At 34.1% G+C, this 12,776-nt stretch overlaps 1 protein-coding gene across 1 annotated transcript in view; it reads left to right on the plus strand.

The window, feature by feature from the left end:
- Window positions 1-9,356, plus strand: part of LOC136032917 (coiled-coil and C2 domain-containing protein 1-like) — a 61,044-nt gene extending 51,688 nt beyond the window's left edge. Inside the window, exons 11-14 of the mRNA XM_065713379.1 lie at window positions 1,189-1,359; window positions 2,169-2,344; window positions 4,389-4,509; window positions 5,929-9,356. Coding sequence (XP_065569451.1) covers window positions 1,189-1,359; window positions 2,169-2,344; window positions 4,389-4,509; window positions 5,929-6,285 — 825 coding nt within the window. The 3' untranslated portion in view covers window positions 6,286-9,356. The remainder of the gene's footprint in view (window positions 1-1,188; window positions 1,360-2,168; window positions 2,345-4,388; window positions 4,510-5,928) is intronic.
- Window positions 9,357-12,776: the final 3,420 nt, after the last annotated feature.

The raw sequence follows: 12,776 nt of genomic DNA on the forward strand, positions 1-12,776 counted from the left end.
TTCCATTTCCTACCAATTTTTATCACAGAGCAACTCTGTGATTCAGAACAGCTTTTTGACACTTAATTCGTCATCGCTAATTGCATTTTTTTTATAAATGTAGCCTTTAAACCATGATTAAATAAAAAAAAAACTAAGTTCATCATCATGATTCGTCATCACGTTCATCATCATCTGATTCGAACAGAGCAACACTGTTCGTATAGATCTTAAAGTTGCTCTTAACTTATATGTGAAATTAAATAAAAAAACAAGTGTTTTTTTGCTGAAAGTAAGGAGCGACGTTAAAACGTAAAACAAATAGAAATTACTCTGTATATGAAAGGGACTGTTCCCTTCTCAATGCCCGCTCTTTGCTCTAAAGGTTGACTCTTTTTCTCAAATCTACTTTTTAAAACAATAAAACACTTTAGCGTAAAGAGCGGGGCATTGAGGAGGGAACAGCCCCTTTCATATACGGAGTAATTTCTGTTCGTTTTAAGTTTTAACATCGGTCCTTATTTTCAGTTAAAAAAACTTACTTTTTTTATTTAATTTCTGAACGTTTTTGAATTAATGCATGTTTTGATTTTGGCTCTCCTCACATGAATACTTAAAACGAAATTTGCATATTAATTTTTTTTGCTCCCTTAGCTTGTCGCGGTTTTTTCTACACCCTTTGTTTCCGCCTTTCGGTGGTTAGGTATTACTGTTACGAATTCAATGTCTTGCCTACGTCAGTGCACTGTTCGTGGTGTTCAAAAGAAAATTCAAATGGACTATTCTAAGATAGTTGCTAATCGAGGGAAGTATAATAGACGTGCACTCGATAGACTATATGCTACATTCTGTGATCATTCTCTCCTTTATCTTTCTGGTCTTTATCCCCTTCTAAAGAAAAAAGATGTTAATCAGATTCGGATTTCTTATTAGTCCTTGAAAAAGCAAGGAGTCGATTTGATCGTTTCTGGGGTAAAAAAGATGGAGTTTAATTATAACAAGATAATAACTTGAATAGACATTAGACGTTCAACTAGATGATGACAAAAAAGGCCGAGTCTTAGTATTGAATGAACGTTTCGCTTCTTGAAGCTTGAGACGTTATCAATACGATGCGAAAAACTCCTCAAGCGATATTTCTGACTTAACAAATGCAAATTTTTTGTTTTGAAATCAGCTCTTCTTATTCTAAAAGTTTTTATTTCGTAGATCCCATTGCCCCCTAGTCAACAAGCCGAGTTGGAGTCAACTGCTGTAGCTGGTTTTGTGGAAGTAAACCCAGAAATGTGTGAGCCACCTTTAGACCTTGCTGGCGAGAATAATTCAGATATGAAGGACATCTATAAACGGCTTGAAATCGATCTGCTTTTACAGCTAAGGGTAAGGTTCTAAGACATTCTTTCTTTTTAATATAATTTGCCCTTTACTTTTTTTTTGTGTTACTGCTTCATAGAAGACTCAATCAGCGTAACTGACGCACCTGCGTGAGCATTATAAAATTGAAAGAGAAAGACGTAAGGAGAAAGGAAAAGGGAATATGTAACTGATAGTTTTTAATCAAAATAATGGGGAAAGGAGAAAGGAATAATAAGGAAAATAAGGAGAGAGGAAAAGGGAATATGTAACTGATAGTTTTTAACCAGAATAACTGTCTCAAAAAGATTGGACAAAAATACTCCAAAAGAGAAAAATTTGTGAAAATATAAGCGTTTATTTTCATAAACTAGAGTGACTTAACACCATACTTCTTAAACTTGGGTGGATACTTTTTTGCTGCTGGATATTCATGTTCACATTTATGTCCTGGTTCCAGCGGTTCAGTCTCCCTACCCCTTTGGATGCAAAAAGAAATCTTTCTACTTCAAACTTATTTGACGAAACTTAACTTTATCTAACCTTTTGCTAATTTTTCCTCTCTTTTTTTTCTCTTCTTTCCCATTTCTCGCTATTGTTTTTCTTCTATGTTTATCGTTATGGATGAGAAAGAAATATAATACAAGAAGTATACTTGATAAAAGGGAATCATAAATAAATACAATATACTTCTATAATAAATAATAAGTATAATAAACTCGTTAGCGAGATATTTAGGTCTATATGAGTGTATTGGTAATAGAAACAGATTGATTGACTTCACTGATTATGTAACTTGACTGTTAAATAATCTTTTAACTTCTACTTTCTTTTAGACATGTTTGAAGAATCGAGATCACTCTCGAATGTTGGGAGATATGGCCAGTGCTAATAGAATGGAACAGTTGGGCCAGGAGGTAAAAAAGGATTTAGATCGACTTAGAGTTTATAAAGCCAGGAATGAACCTGTTCCCAAGTATAAATACGAAACGAAAACGTTTTCTATTGTGAGGTTTGTGCATTTTCTATTTTATCTTTTGTTTATTATTCTTATACTTTTGTTATATTTTTCTATTTCTTGTCTTTTTTATCGTTATTTTGTTATAAGTCGAGACTAAGTGTTTTAGTTTTTATATGTCTTTTTTCTATTTTCAGTTGTTTTTATAATGTCATTTTTTATTCTTTTGCAATTCTATTTTGATTGTTTCTTATTAGAATAACCATTACTAAATATCTTGTTTCATTATAGATACGAAACCAAAATGTGAGGTTCGTCTATTTTTCTTCTTTGAGATTCATCTTTTTCCGCTTTATTTTTACTTAAACAGATTTTTAATTTGAGTTTTCTTTGATTTTTACTTTTCGTTTAATTTGTATTTTACTATAAGTACAAAACAAAACCATTTTTTGTGAAATATTTTGCACTAAAGTGTGAGGTTCGTCTATTTTTCATCTTTGAGATTCATCTTTTTCTACTGTATTTTTAACAGATTTTTCATTTTGAGCTTTCTTTTTTATGTTAATAATTTAATTTCTGTTTTACTATAAGTACAAAACGAAAACATTTTTCGCGGTTGACAAATGCGCTTTATTTCTACAAAAATTTATTATAATCATGGAGCCACTCACCGAAAAAGTGACGGTGGAACCACTCACCGAAAATGTGACGGTGTAGCCTCTCACCGAAAATGTGACGGTAGAGCCACTTACCGAAAATGCGACGGCGTAGCGTGTCACCGAAAATGTGACGGTGGAGTCATTCACCGAAAAACTGACGGTGGAACCACTTACCGAAAATATGACCGTGGAGCCTCTCACAGAAAATGTGACGGTGGAGCCTCTCACCGAAAATGTGACGGTAGAGCCACTTATCGAAAATGCGACGGCGTAGCGTGTCACCGAAAATGTGACGGTGGAGTCATTCACCGAAAAACTGACGGTGGAACCACTTACCGAAAATATGACCGTGGAGCCTCTCACAGAAAATGTGACGGTGGAGCCACTCACCAAAAATGTGACGGTGTAGCATCCCACAATTTGATGGTAGAGACAACTTTCCGAAAATGTGACGGTGGAGCCACTCACCAAAAATGGGACGGTAGAGCTATTCACCGAAAATGCGACGGTAGAGCTATTTCCTGAAAATCATGGAGCCACTCACCGAAACCCATGAATAAAGAGAGCATTGACAACATAATATCGGATAATGAACAGTGCCGATTATTAATATGGGCATTATATGCCATATGATAGTATATGTCTGTCGTGTAATAATATTGGTATTATGAGCGTACCAGTCTGTTAAATAAAAAAAAAAAATTCTTTTATAAAAAAGAAAAATATATATTTGTCAAAAACCTTCGAAGGTGATTATGCAACCTGTGCCAATTCATGCCAATGATTATCGGTATCATTTATGTATAGTTGGACTCAATATAGATGACTTTTAAACTTGTAAGTTGTGTTCTTTCATTAAAAAAAAGAAGCTCTGATTTTCAATTCTTTCTTGGGTAACAGATATTCACATGTTTTTAAACTGAAAAAAAAAACGAATAAATGAGTTCGTGCGTTCAGTAATAAATACTTTTTACCGAACACATCAACTCAGGAATTCACGCACGTGACCCGGAAATGAAATTCTTCCTTCCCTAAGCACTAATATATAGAGTAGAAAGCCTGGAATTTTCTTCAAATAAATACCTGTTAATTATTTCGTATGATGGATTTATTAACTAACAGTTTTAAAAGACACAAGCTCGATAAACGCAAAATTATGCAACAAAGAAGAAATCTTCAAGCATTTCTCACCACAGACACAAACAGCCATAAGTTCTCTTTCCCGCTCAACGCTTGCATGAGTAGGGCTCAGAGGTGACACAATCTGTGAATGCCCAAAGGGTGGACAATTCTGGCCTAACTTCACCATCCTGAAATATCCAGCCAAACTATAACAAACCAGCCAAATTTCAAATAAAAATAATAACTTTCAGCTATGACTGATTCAAAAACTATGTTCATTTGTGAATCTTAATTCTTTTTTTCGTTGTTAATTCAAGGTGTAACACGGAACTGGACGATAATGTCATGGAGTTCCATATTGTTCGTGGTATTAATTTTATGGTTCCAAACCCCAAAGAAGTTGACACGTACGTGAAGTTCGATTTTCCATGGCCCTCAGTGAGTCTTTTTTTCGTCTTCTTTTTCATCTGAATATGCATCTAGTAATAAGTCTGAAGAATAGCGAAGCCAAGCTTTAAAGTTCGAACAGGATTTTTGTTTTCTTTTTATTTATTTATTTAGGCATATCATGTATTACTTAGAGCCATCGAGGTTAAAAAAAAGAGTCCAGATCCTGCCGTTAAACTGGAGTAACTCTACATTTCTAAATCATAGTCGTAATTCAAAGAATTTGGCAAAATTGCCAACATCTATTGGTTTATTAATTACATTCATCAATTAATTATCATAAAATTAATGCTAATGATTAAAATGTGTTCGTTTTAAACTAATCTATAAATGATTGAGTTCTAGACCCACGCCTTATCTTGGTAACCACCTTTCCGAGACCATATAAAAGCCGAGCTAGTATTAAGCTAAACTCTTGAATAACCATGATTTAGCCCGACTTCAGGTTAACTGTGAAATCGGTCGGCGAAATATAGCAGACCCGGTCTTTATTCTTTTTACTCCCGTAGTTTGAGTATATCAGAACTCAATTCTGAGTTTTAGACCTGGTATCTGGAAATAGCAACATTTAGAAAGATGTTTTGGATGTGAAATTTAACATCAAATATTTGGAAAAAGGCTAGTTTTTCTTAATTGAAAAATGAATGTTTGTGAAACTAGCTTGTAAACCATCTGACTGCGATAGTGGTAATGTATTTTGATATGGATTGGAAAAAGTTCGTGCAGCATTTGACACAATTCTTTTCTTGCCTGATAACACTGTCAACCACAAAACAATTCTGATAAAAGGTAAAGCAGTGATAAATATCCCTCTGTTATGGAAAATATATGTTTCATCTTGTAGATTGAATAGATGGCGATTAAGTAAGAAATGTAATTTTCAATTCTTATACTTTGCAGAAGAATCCTGATAAACTCCAAACAACTCTGATAAAAGGTAAAGCCAGCACCTTTTTGAATTGATTCCTCATTAAATATGGCCTTTAAAAGAAAATTGAAAAAACACTGTCATTCGCCGTGCCCAAACATTGTCAAATGTCCAATATTGTCATTTGTAATGCCCAAATATTGCCAAAAACAATGGATTATACTGAGTAATAGCGAAAATAAGTGTTTCAATTCGATTTCCTATATTATATTAAAGATAGCCTAAAACATGCAAAAGGCGATGGGCCCAGAAAACGTCGCTTATCAGGAGCGGGATTTTTTTTTTTTTTTTTTTTTTTTTTTTTTTTTTTTTTTTTTTTTTTTTTTTTTGACAGAAGACGAATACACAAACGCACAAGATAGAAAGAAAGAAGAAATAGAGGGAAATGGATTCAGGAATAGATTTAGCCAAAAATGTTGAGGTTAAGCTTGTTTATGAAAGATGGAAATTTATGCAGTGTTTAACATATTTATTTTATTTAGGAAAATCCTGTGAAGAACAAAACAACTGTGATAAAAGACACAAACAACCCATTTTACAATCAAGCCTTTATTATTCCGATTAATCGTCAAGCGAGGTCCTTTCATCGAGTTTTGAAGAAAACAATCAAATTTGAGGTATTTTCCAAAGGCAGCTTTTTCAGTGGAGATAAAGAAGTAGGCAAAGGCAATATGAAAATACAAGATCTAGAAACGAAGACTGAAGTACATCAAATATTTGATATTTTTGAAGGGAGAAAGAGCGTTGGAAAGCTAGAAGTCAAAGCAAAAGTGAGGCATCCAATTTTAGCGAAACAAGTTGAAAATGTGACTGAAAAGTGGGTAGTTTTATTAGAATAGTTATCTGATATCCGACTGTCCATTATCAAAAATCATCAAAATGTGCCGTATGTCGCATAGAAAGACGTGAAGTGTGTCATGCATGATGGAACAAATAGCGCCCTGATATGTATATCAGGTGGCGCAAAGGGGGCAAACCCTCGCCTATTTCTATATTTTAGCTGCTTAAATTTTAATTTTTATTGTCTATATCAAAATTCTTGGGTAAGTTGTGGCTAGGTCATTAGCATAGGTACCTTCTTTACTGGTGCATGCATTGACGTCAATTTGGGCTAAATTTCCATAAAATGTACATTTAAACTTCATATCTAGTCGACCAAATTTTTCAAAATTTATCTGGTCGAACATTAAAATGCCTGAAAAACTGTCTGAAGCCGCTGAATTTGGTCACCAAACTAATATTTCAAAAGCACGGGTTGTGGAAATCATGACAAATCGGCATCACTGGGTTCCTAAACCATGGGAAAAAATTATACTGCTGTTTAACTAGTGCAACTTAGCAGGATTGTGAGAGGCAGTTTTTATTTAACACGAAAAAATTGAAATGATTTTGATATTAGATCCAGTGTACTACCGGTACTTGAATGATATACCCCCTACCTAATATTCTTCTAATGTGTTTTGTCTGACGCTCAATCCTAATGAAATATAACAAAGTAAGATAAAATTATAATAATTTAGAAACAAATTTGGGCTATATATTTGCATATTAGGGGGTTGGGTGGTTGGAGGTAAGGTATAGTGGGTCTCCATGCCTAACGTGTTAGGTACAATTATTCTGCATATTATGTAGCAATAATTGTTTTCTAACTTCACACTGTCTAGACACATTACCCTCCCCCCCTAGTGTACAAATATACAGCTCAAATTATATATTTTCCATCTATTTTGTTACTTCTCTTTGTCTTGTCTCAAGATAAGCTGAAAGAAACTAACGAAAAAAAAACTGGTTCTATAATGCGTCAATGGATGAACAACTTGAGCGGTATGGGATTTATCATACAAATACTCTACGACCTATTGATATATTCGAGATGATTTATTGTTCAGTCTTATTCCTGACATATGCAGAGCCATGATTTTGAAGAAAAAAAAATGTGTGAATGACTTAGCATTCATGTGCATTTAAAGTGCAAAAGATAGAATTACAATGATGTGACACATGTATAAAAGGTGTTACATACAAACCGAAAATTTTACTAGTATCAAATACGCATATGGGATGACTCTAGAAAAGATTCAAAGCGAATGGTCTTTGATGCTTCCTTCAGGCGAATTCGTGTAAAATTCTGAATAACAAAACGTTAAATATTACGAGGTGGCATCATAATTCTTAAATGTCTAGGTGGGGCATGGCCCGAAATCGGTTGGGAACCACTGATCTAGAGTATCTACGAAATTTATAAATATATTAAAGAGTATTTTAGAAGTTATTCAGTTTTTTTTTTAAGGAGAAACTTCTCTCTGCAGATATGTTTACGCCTAATTGGATTTCATCCTGAGATGGGGATTCCACCCCTTGCCTCTTCTTCCAAAAAAAAATCTCATTGACGTTTTACCCAGGAAATGATGCAATGTATAAAGTGGCGTAGTTTGTGCTAAACAAAAGATTTTCAATATTTTACCTGATGCCCTGATGATAATTTAATTCCTGATGTCTCCTTCAAGAAGTACCTTCCTGTCAAAAATTCTGGGGGAGGGGGTGCGAGAATTAACATAAATATGAATAGTTGGTGCTTTTTACAGGCCTATAATTTTCGTCTCGTGCACACCTTGAAATTGAGAATTTCATAAATAAGGAAAAAATGATGTTAACAGTTTTCTGTTGGCTATTTTGTTATATGGCCTATAAACATTCTTGAATCCCGTGTTGAATGAATATGAATAATGCTTAAAAAAAGATCGATGCAATTTTATAATCTTAACATAAACGGAAATGTCAGAAGAATTTAAGGAGTTTCTTGCAAAAAAATGTAAAAATATCTCTCAGATTTACATGAAATAGTATATAGTTCTTCCGGATCTAAATATAAAAACTTTTCCAGGCTCTAGGGAAATTTAAAAAAATCTTATTTTTTCCCAAGGGGTGGGGGTTCAATACACAAAAAGAAAATGCAATTGCAGACCGCAAGTTTATTTCTGCCATGAATAGCCGGTGCATTTTCTTCGAACCAGTTTCGGGGGAAATTGGATTCCAACCCCACCCTTGGGGCATGTATTCATTTGATAATTTAATTTGGCAAAATATAAAAGCTTTTATCTGATTACATCCCTCGATGCGGTTTCAAAAATTACTGTCGAGACAGTTGACCTCATAAAATGTATATACGAAAACTGCGGGATGCTCTCTTTTATAGAAGATATTTAGATGTTTCTTTTTTAATTATGTATTATTTTTGTAAGCTTTCATTCAATTTTTAGTTTTTTTTTTATATTAAAACAAAGGTCCAAAAGGTAGAAATGGATTTTCTTAAAAAAGCCAAAGGTTTTTCATTCACCTAATGGCATTTCACTTTGGTGTTTACGTCGCCCTGGTGTCGACTATACCACTATTTGTAATCAAAAAATTAATAATGTTTAAAATTGATGGTGCATCTTTTATTTGGACAATAACTTTTAGAATTTTAAGTTCAACTTCGAAAGTGCCTTTTGGCGAAAAAACATTATACATTTGGCACCAGGGCGGCCGAGGTGGGATATGGCTAGTTCGTTCCTTATGTGCGGAATTTCTTTATTGTTACGCCAAGCTTGATAAGTAAAATCGAAACTTTCAGCAGAAAGCTTTACAAAATATTTTTTTTTTATTTTAGGTTAATACCTGTTTACACTGGTAGTATAGGCTATGCTATGAACATCTGAATAGTTTGTTGTTGTTTTTTTTAAGGTCTTGTTAAAAGAGCCTTTTTACGTCGGAATGAACCGTAATTAGTGTGATTTGCTTTGCCTTGTCGTATTCTTGGAAAGTAGCATTGTTAACCAGATCGCATTGTATTAGTTTACTGTGACTGTTTTGTTGTTTTATTGTAACTTCAATCGATATTATATTACAAATTCTTGTCATTCATTGAAAATAGTCTATACCAAATATTTTTTTTATTAACAATATTGCCAACTTCAGTTATTACTCTTGACTTTAAAAAGTTTGCTGTGTAGTGGTGAGAATCGTTGACGCTTCATCCACAATAAACACTTAGATTCCTAAGTTAGCTTTAGGTTTCAGGTAAGGTCAAGAGTTACTCAGACATGTGACTTATTACAACTTCTTTGGCAAAAGCTACCGAAAAATTGCATAATTTAAAGATGTTCCGTACCGATGACTGGTCAAAATTATATTGCTATTAAGAACTCACTTTAGCACCACTTTATATTACAAATTCTTGTCATTCATTGAAAGTAGTTTATAGCAAATATATTTTCAATTAATAATATTGCCAACTTCAATTATTACTGTTGACTTTAAAAAGTCTGCAGCAGCCTGCTGCTAGTGGTGAAAATTGTAGACGCTTCGTCTGCAATAACTTATTACAACTTCTTTTGCAAAAGTTACTGAAAAAATTGCACAATTTAAAAACGTTCCGTACCAATGACTCGTCAAAAACTTTTATGGGGCCCAGATGGATGACAAAAAGAATCTTTAGCAGTCTGTTATCCTTGATCCGTAAAACGTGTCCTAGCCATATTAATCTTTTTTCATATTATAGCCCTAGAAAGTGGGTCGAATAATTTTTTTTCGTCCAGCTTATTCTTTGACATTTGCTCTGAAAAATCCACCCTCTGTACTAATAATATTCCTTAAAATGAAGCTAGGGGAAACCAGCCCACATTCGCCACTTTTTTGTTCTTTATTTTTTGTAAATACAGTTTTCGACTTATAATAATTCTGAAAATCCTGGAATATAGGCTTATCTATGGGGTATCTAGGAAAAAAAATCCCCAGTACTCAATATTTTTCGATGAGGCAAAAAAAGAGCCACAGTGAAATTCTCCAAAGATGGCTAACCTGGGCCAATCTGGTTCACTTTCGACACTCATAAGCCCACGTTCGCCACCATCTTGCCTCATGGTCATTAAAGTATCTTTTGCTCTAAATGTAGCGCTAGGATAGTTATTTCAGATATTTATTTGTCACGCAGCTACAAAAGGAATTAGGTATAGGATAATTCACTTAACCCATATTGTATACTGAAAGATCACACCAAACTTCAGGTGTTCGGCAAGTTTTGAAGTTCCACCTGAGATTGAAGGTTTTCCTAATCTTGCTACAACCTCGGACTTCAAGACGCACGATTCTTCTTCAGACAGCACGAAATTGCTCATTTCTACAGACATCAAGAAGTTAACACCAAGCTCATCTAGATATTCCTTTAAAACTTTCGCAGCAATATATACACACACACACACACACATATATATATATATATATATATATATATATATATATATATATATATATATATATATATTTGTGCGTAAAAATTTCAGACATTCAGCAGCATTATTTTTATAAGCTATCATCTAACTACCCAATCCTTTGACATTGTGGTGATTTTCTCCTAATGTAATATATAAATAGTTTAATCTAGGTTGAATTTTGGCTTTATATCCCATTGAGGAAGCAAGAGAAAGAAGTAATGAATCTCTGATTTGGACAAACATCGGTATATGATTGAAAAGAAACGCTATTTCCTTTTGTCTCCTTGCTCACTGAAACGTGAGGAATCACGTTTCAGTGAGCAAGGAATATCCTTGGTGCATGAATCACGTCTGGTTTTACAAACAGATAAGTTTGAGCAGAATACCGGTGGTTAGTGTTTCTCTAATCATCAGGACAGCACTAGTTACAGCTTAGTAAAGAGTGAAACACGACTTATTTTCTACGTAATCTTAAAACGCATGTTGTAAGAACTGTATTGTGAAACATTTCCTAATGATCGCTGATACAAAATAATAGCTATTACTTGATTTAAAAGAACAATAAATTGTCGTTATTGAGACAAATTTCTGAGAATTTCAAAAGAAGCTAGAAACACCTCAAAAATGGTGTCAAATCGAAATAAAAAGCATACCATTGAAATCGAAGTTTTTGAAAATTCTCGATTGAGGACTTACAGTCCCACACATTGAAAGAAAAAGGAAAAGTACAACTTGGAATGATCAGTTTTTTTCATGGTTGGTGCTTCCGCCACAACCACCATAGCAGCCAAAAAGTTACAACATGACTGGAAAAAAAACTGCCAAGAAGGAGGAATCGTCATCTGAAGCTGATTCAGAAATATCAACTATTGTGTTTTTTTCTCGGGGTTGATCGTATCGACTGTTGGTCACAAAGGATAAGAAGAAAAGGTCATTTGAACAAAAATCACAACATTTACTTCCCGGTTAGGTAAAAAAAAAGAAGATAGGCCTAGTCGGTTTGTTGCGCCGTCCAGGATCGCCAGGCCCTGGTTCGCCATAACTAGGAGTGGCGAACCAGGGTTGGTTTTTGTTGGTGAACGTGGGCTTGTTCGCTCTTTTGAGAGAAAAACACTGCTGATCAGTTATTACCATAGATGGTGTCAAACATTGTTTCTAAGTCGCAGATGATCACGTAGAAATAAAGAGTCCTCTCTTACCTTTATGTTAAGCATTGACTTTTTCCATATTCCATCAGGACAAAATCTAGTTTTAAAGCACCAAAAAAACAGCTTACCGCATAGAGTCTACAAAACATGTTTTAACATACTTCTTAATCAACTTAAACTTTCGCTACTAGACGGCAGTTCAAACGCTAGATTATGGGATCATCTCTGTGGATGGGTTGCAAGTAAAACGCAAATGACGAACCTGGGCCGGTCTCCCCTATCCAGTTTATCAATTTCTCGTTACCACTTTACCCTGATTTATTCCTAGTCTAAGCAACTGACATTGGTTTCAGGCTTATTTTTGCACCCGAAACTATCCAAAGTTCTTTCATTAAGCTAAAAAAAAAAAAAAAAAAAAAAAAAACAAGGACACTCCAATCATCTTCGAAGTCTAGGTCTTTACTTCCACATTTTAAAATCAGGTTCTCCCAGATTCTTTACTCTGTTCTTTTGTATGAAGACCAGAAAGATAATTCATATAAAAAGGCATAGAATACAGCCCGGCTTAACTCCTGATTTTACACCAAGCCATTTACTAGCCTCACTCCCCACCTTAAAAGCAGCAATATTGTTTAGGTAATTACCACTTCCGTCACTTTAATGTACTTATTTGGTATACCATATAATGATAGGACCTTCACTAGTTCTTTTATCTGCTCAATCAGATAAAACTGAGGATTATAGATGCTTGATGATTCAGTAACTTCTCAATTATTAATCTAAGAGTGAAGATTTGGTCTATATATCCTCTCCCTTTCCAAAAGTTATTAAGTTTCATCTTCCCTTATCATTCGTTCCATACCGAAATCAAGCTAACGCCTCTATAATTAACACTTACTGTTAAGAGTACTTAAGAGCACTTAGGTGCTA

Source organism: Artemia franciscana, chromosome 11, assembly GCF_032884065.1.
Source record: "Artemia franciscana chromosome 11, ASM3288406v1, whole genome shotgun sequence".
NCBI classification, from domain to species: domain Eukaryota; kingdom Metazoa; phylum Arthropoda; class Branchiopoda; order Anostraca; family Artemiidae; genus Artemia; species Artemia franciscana.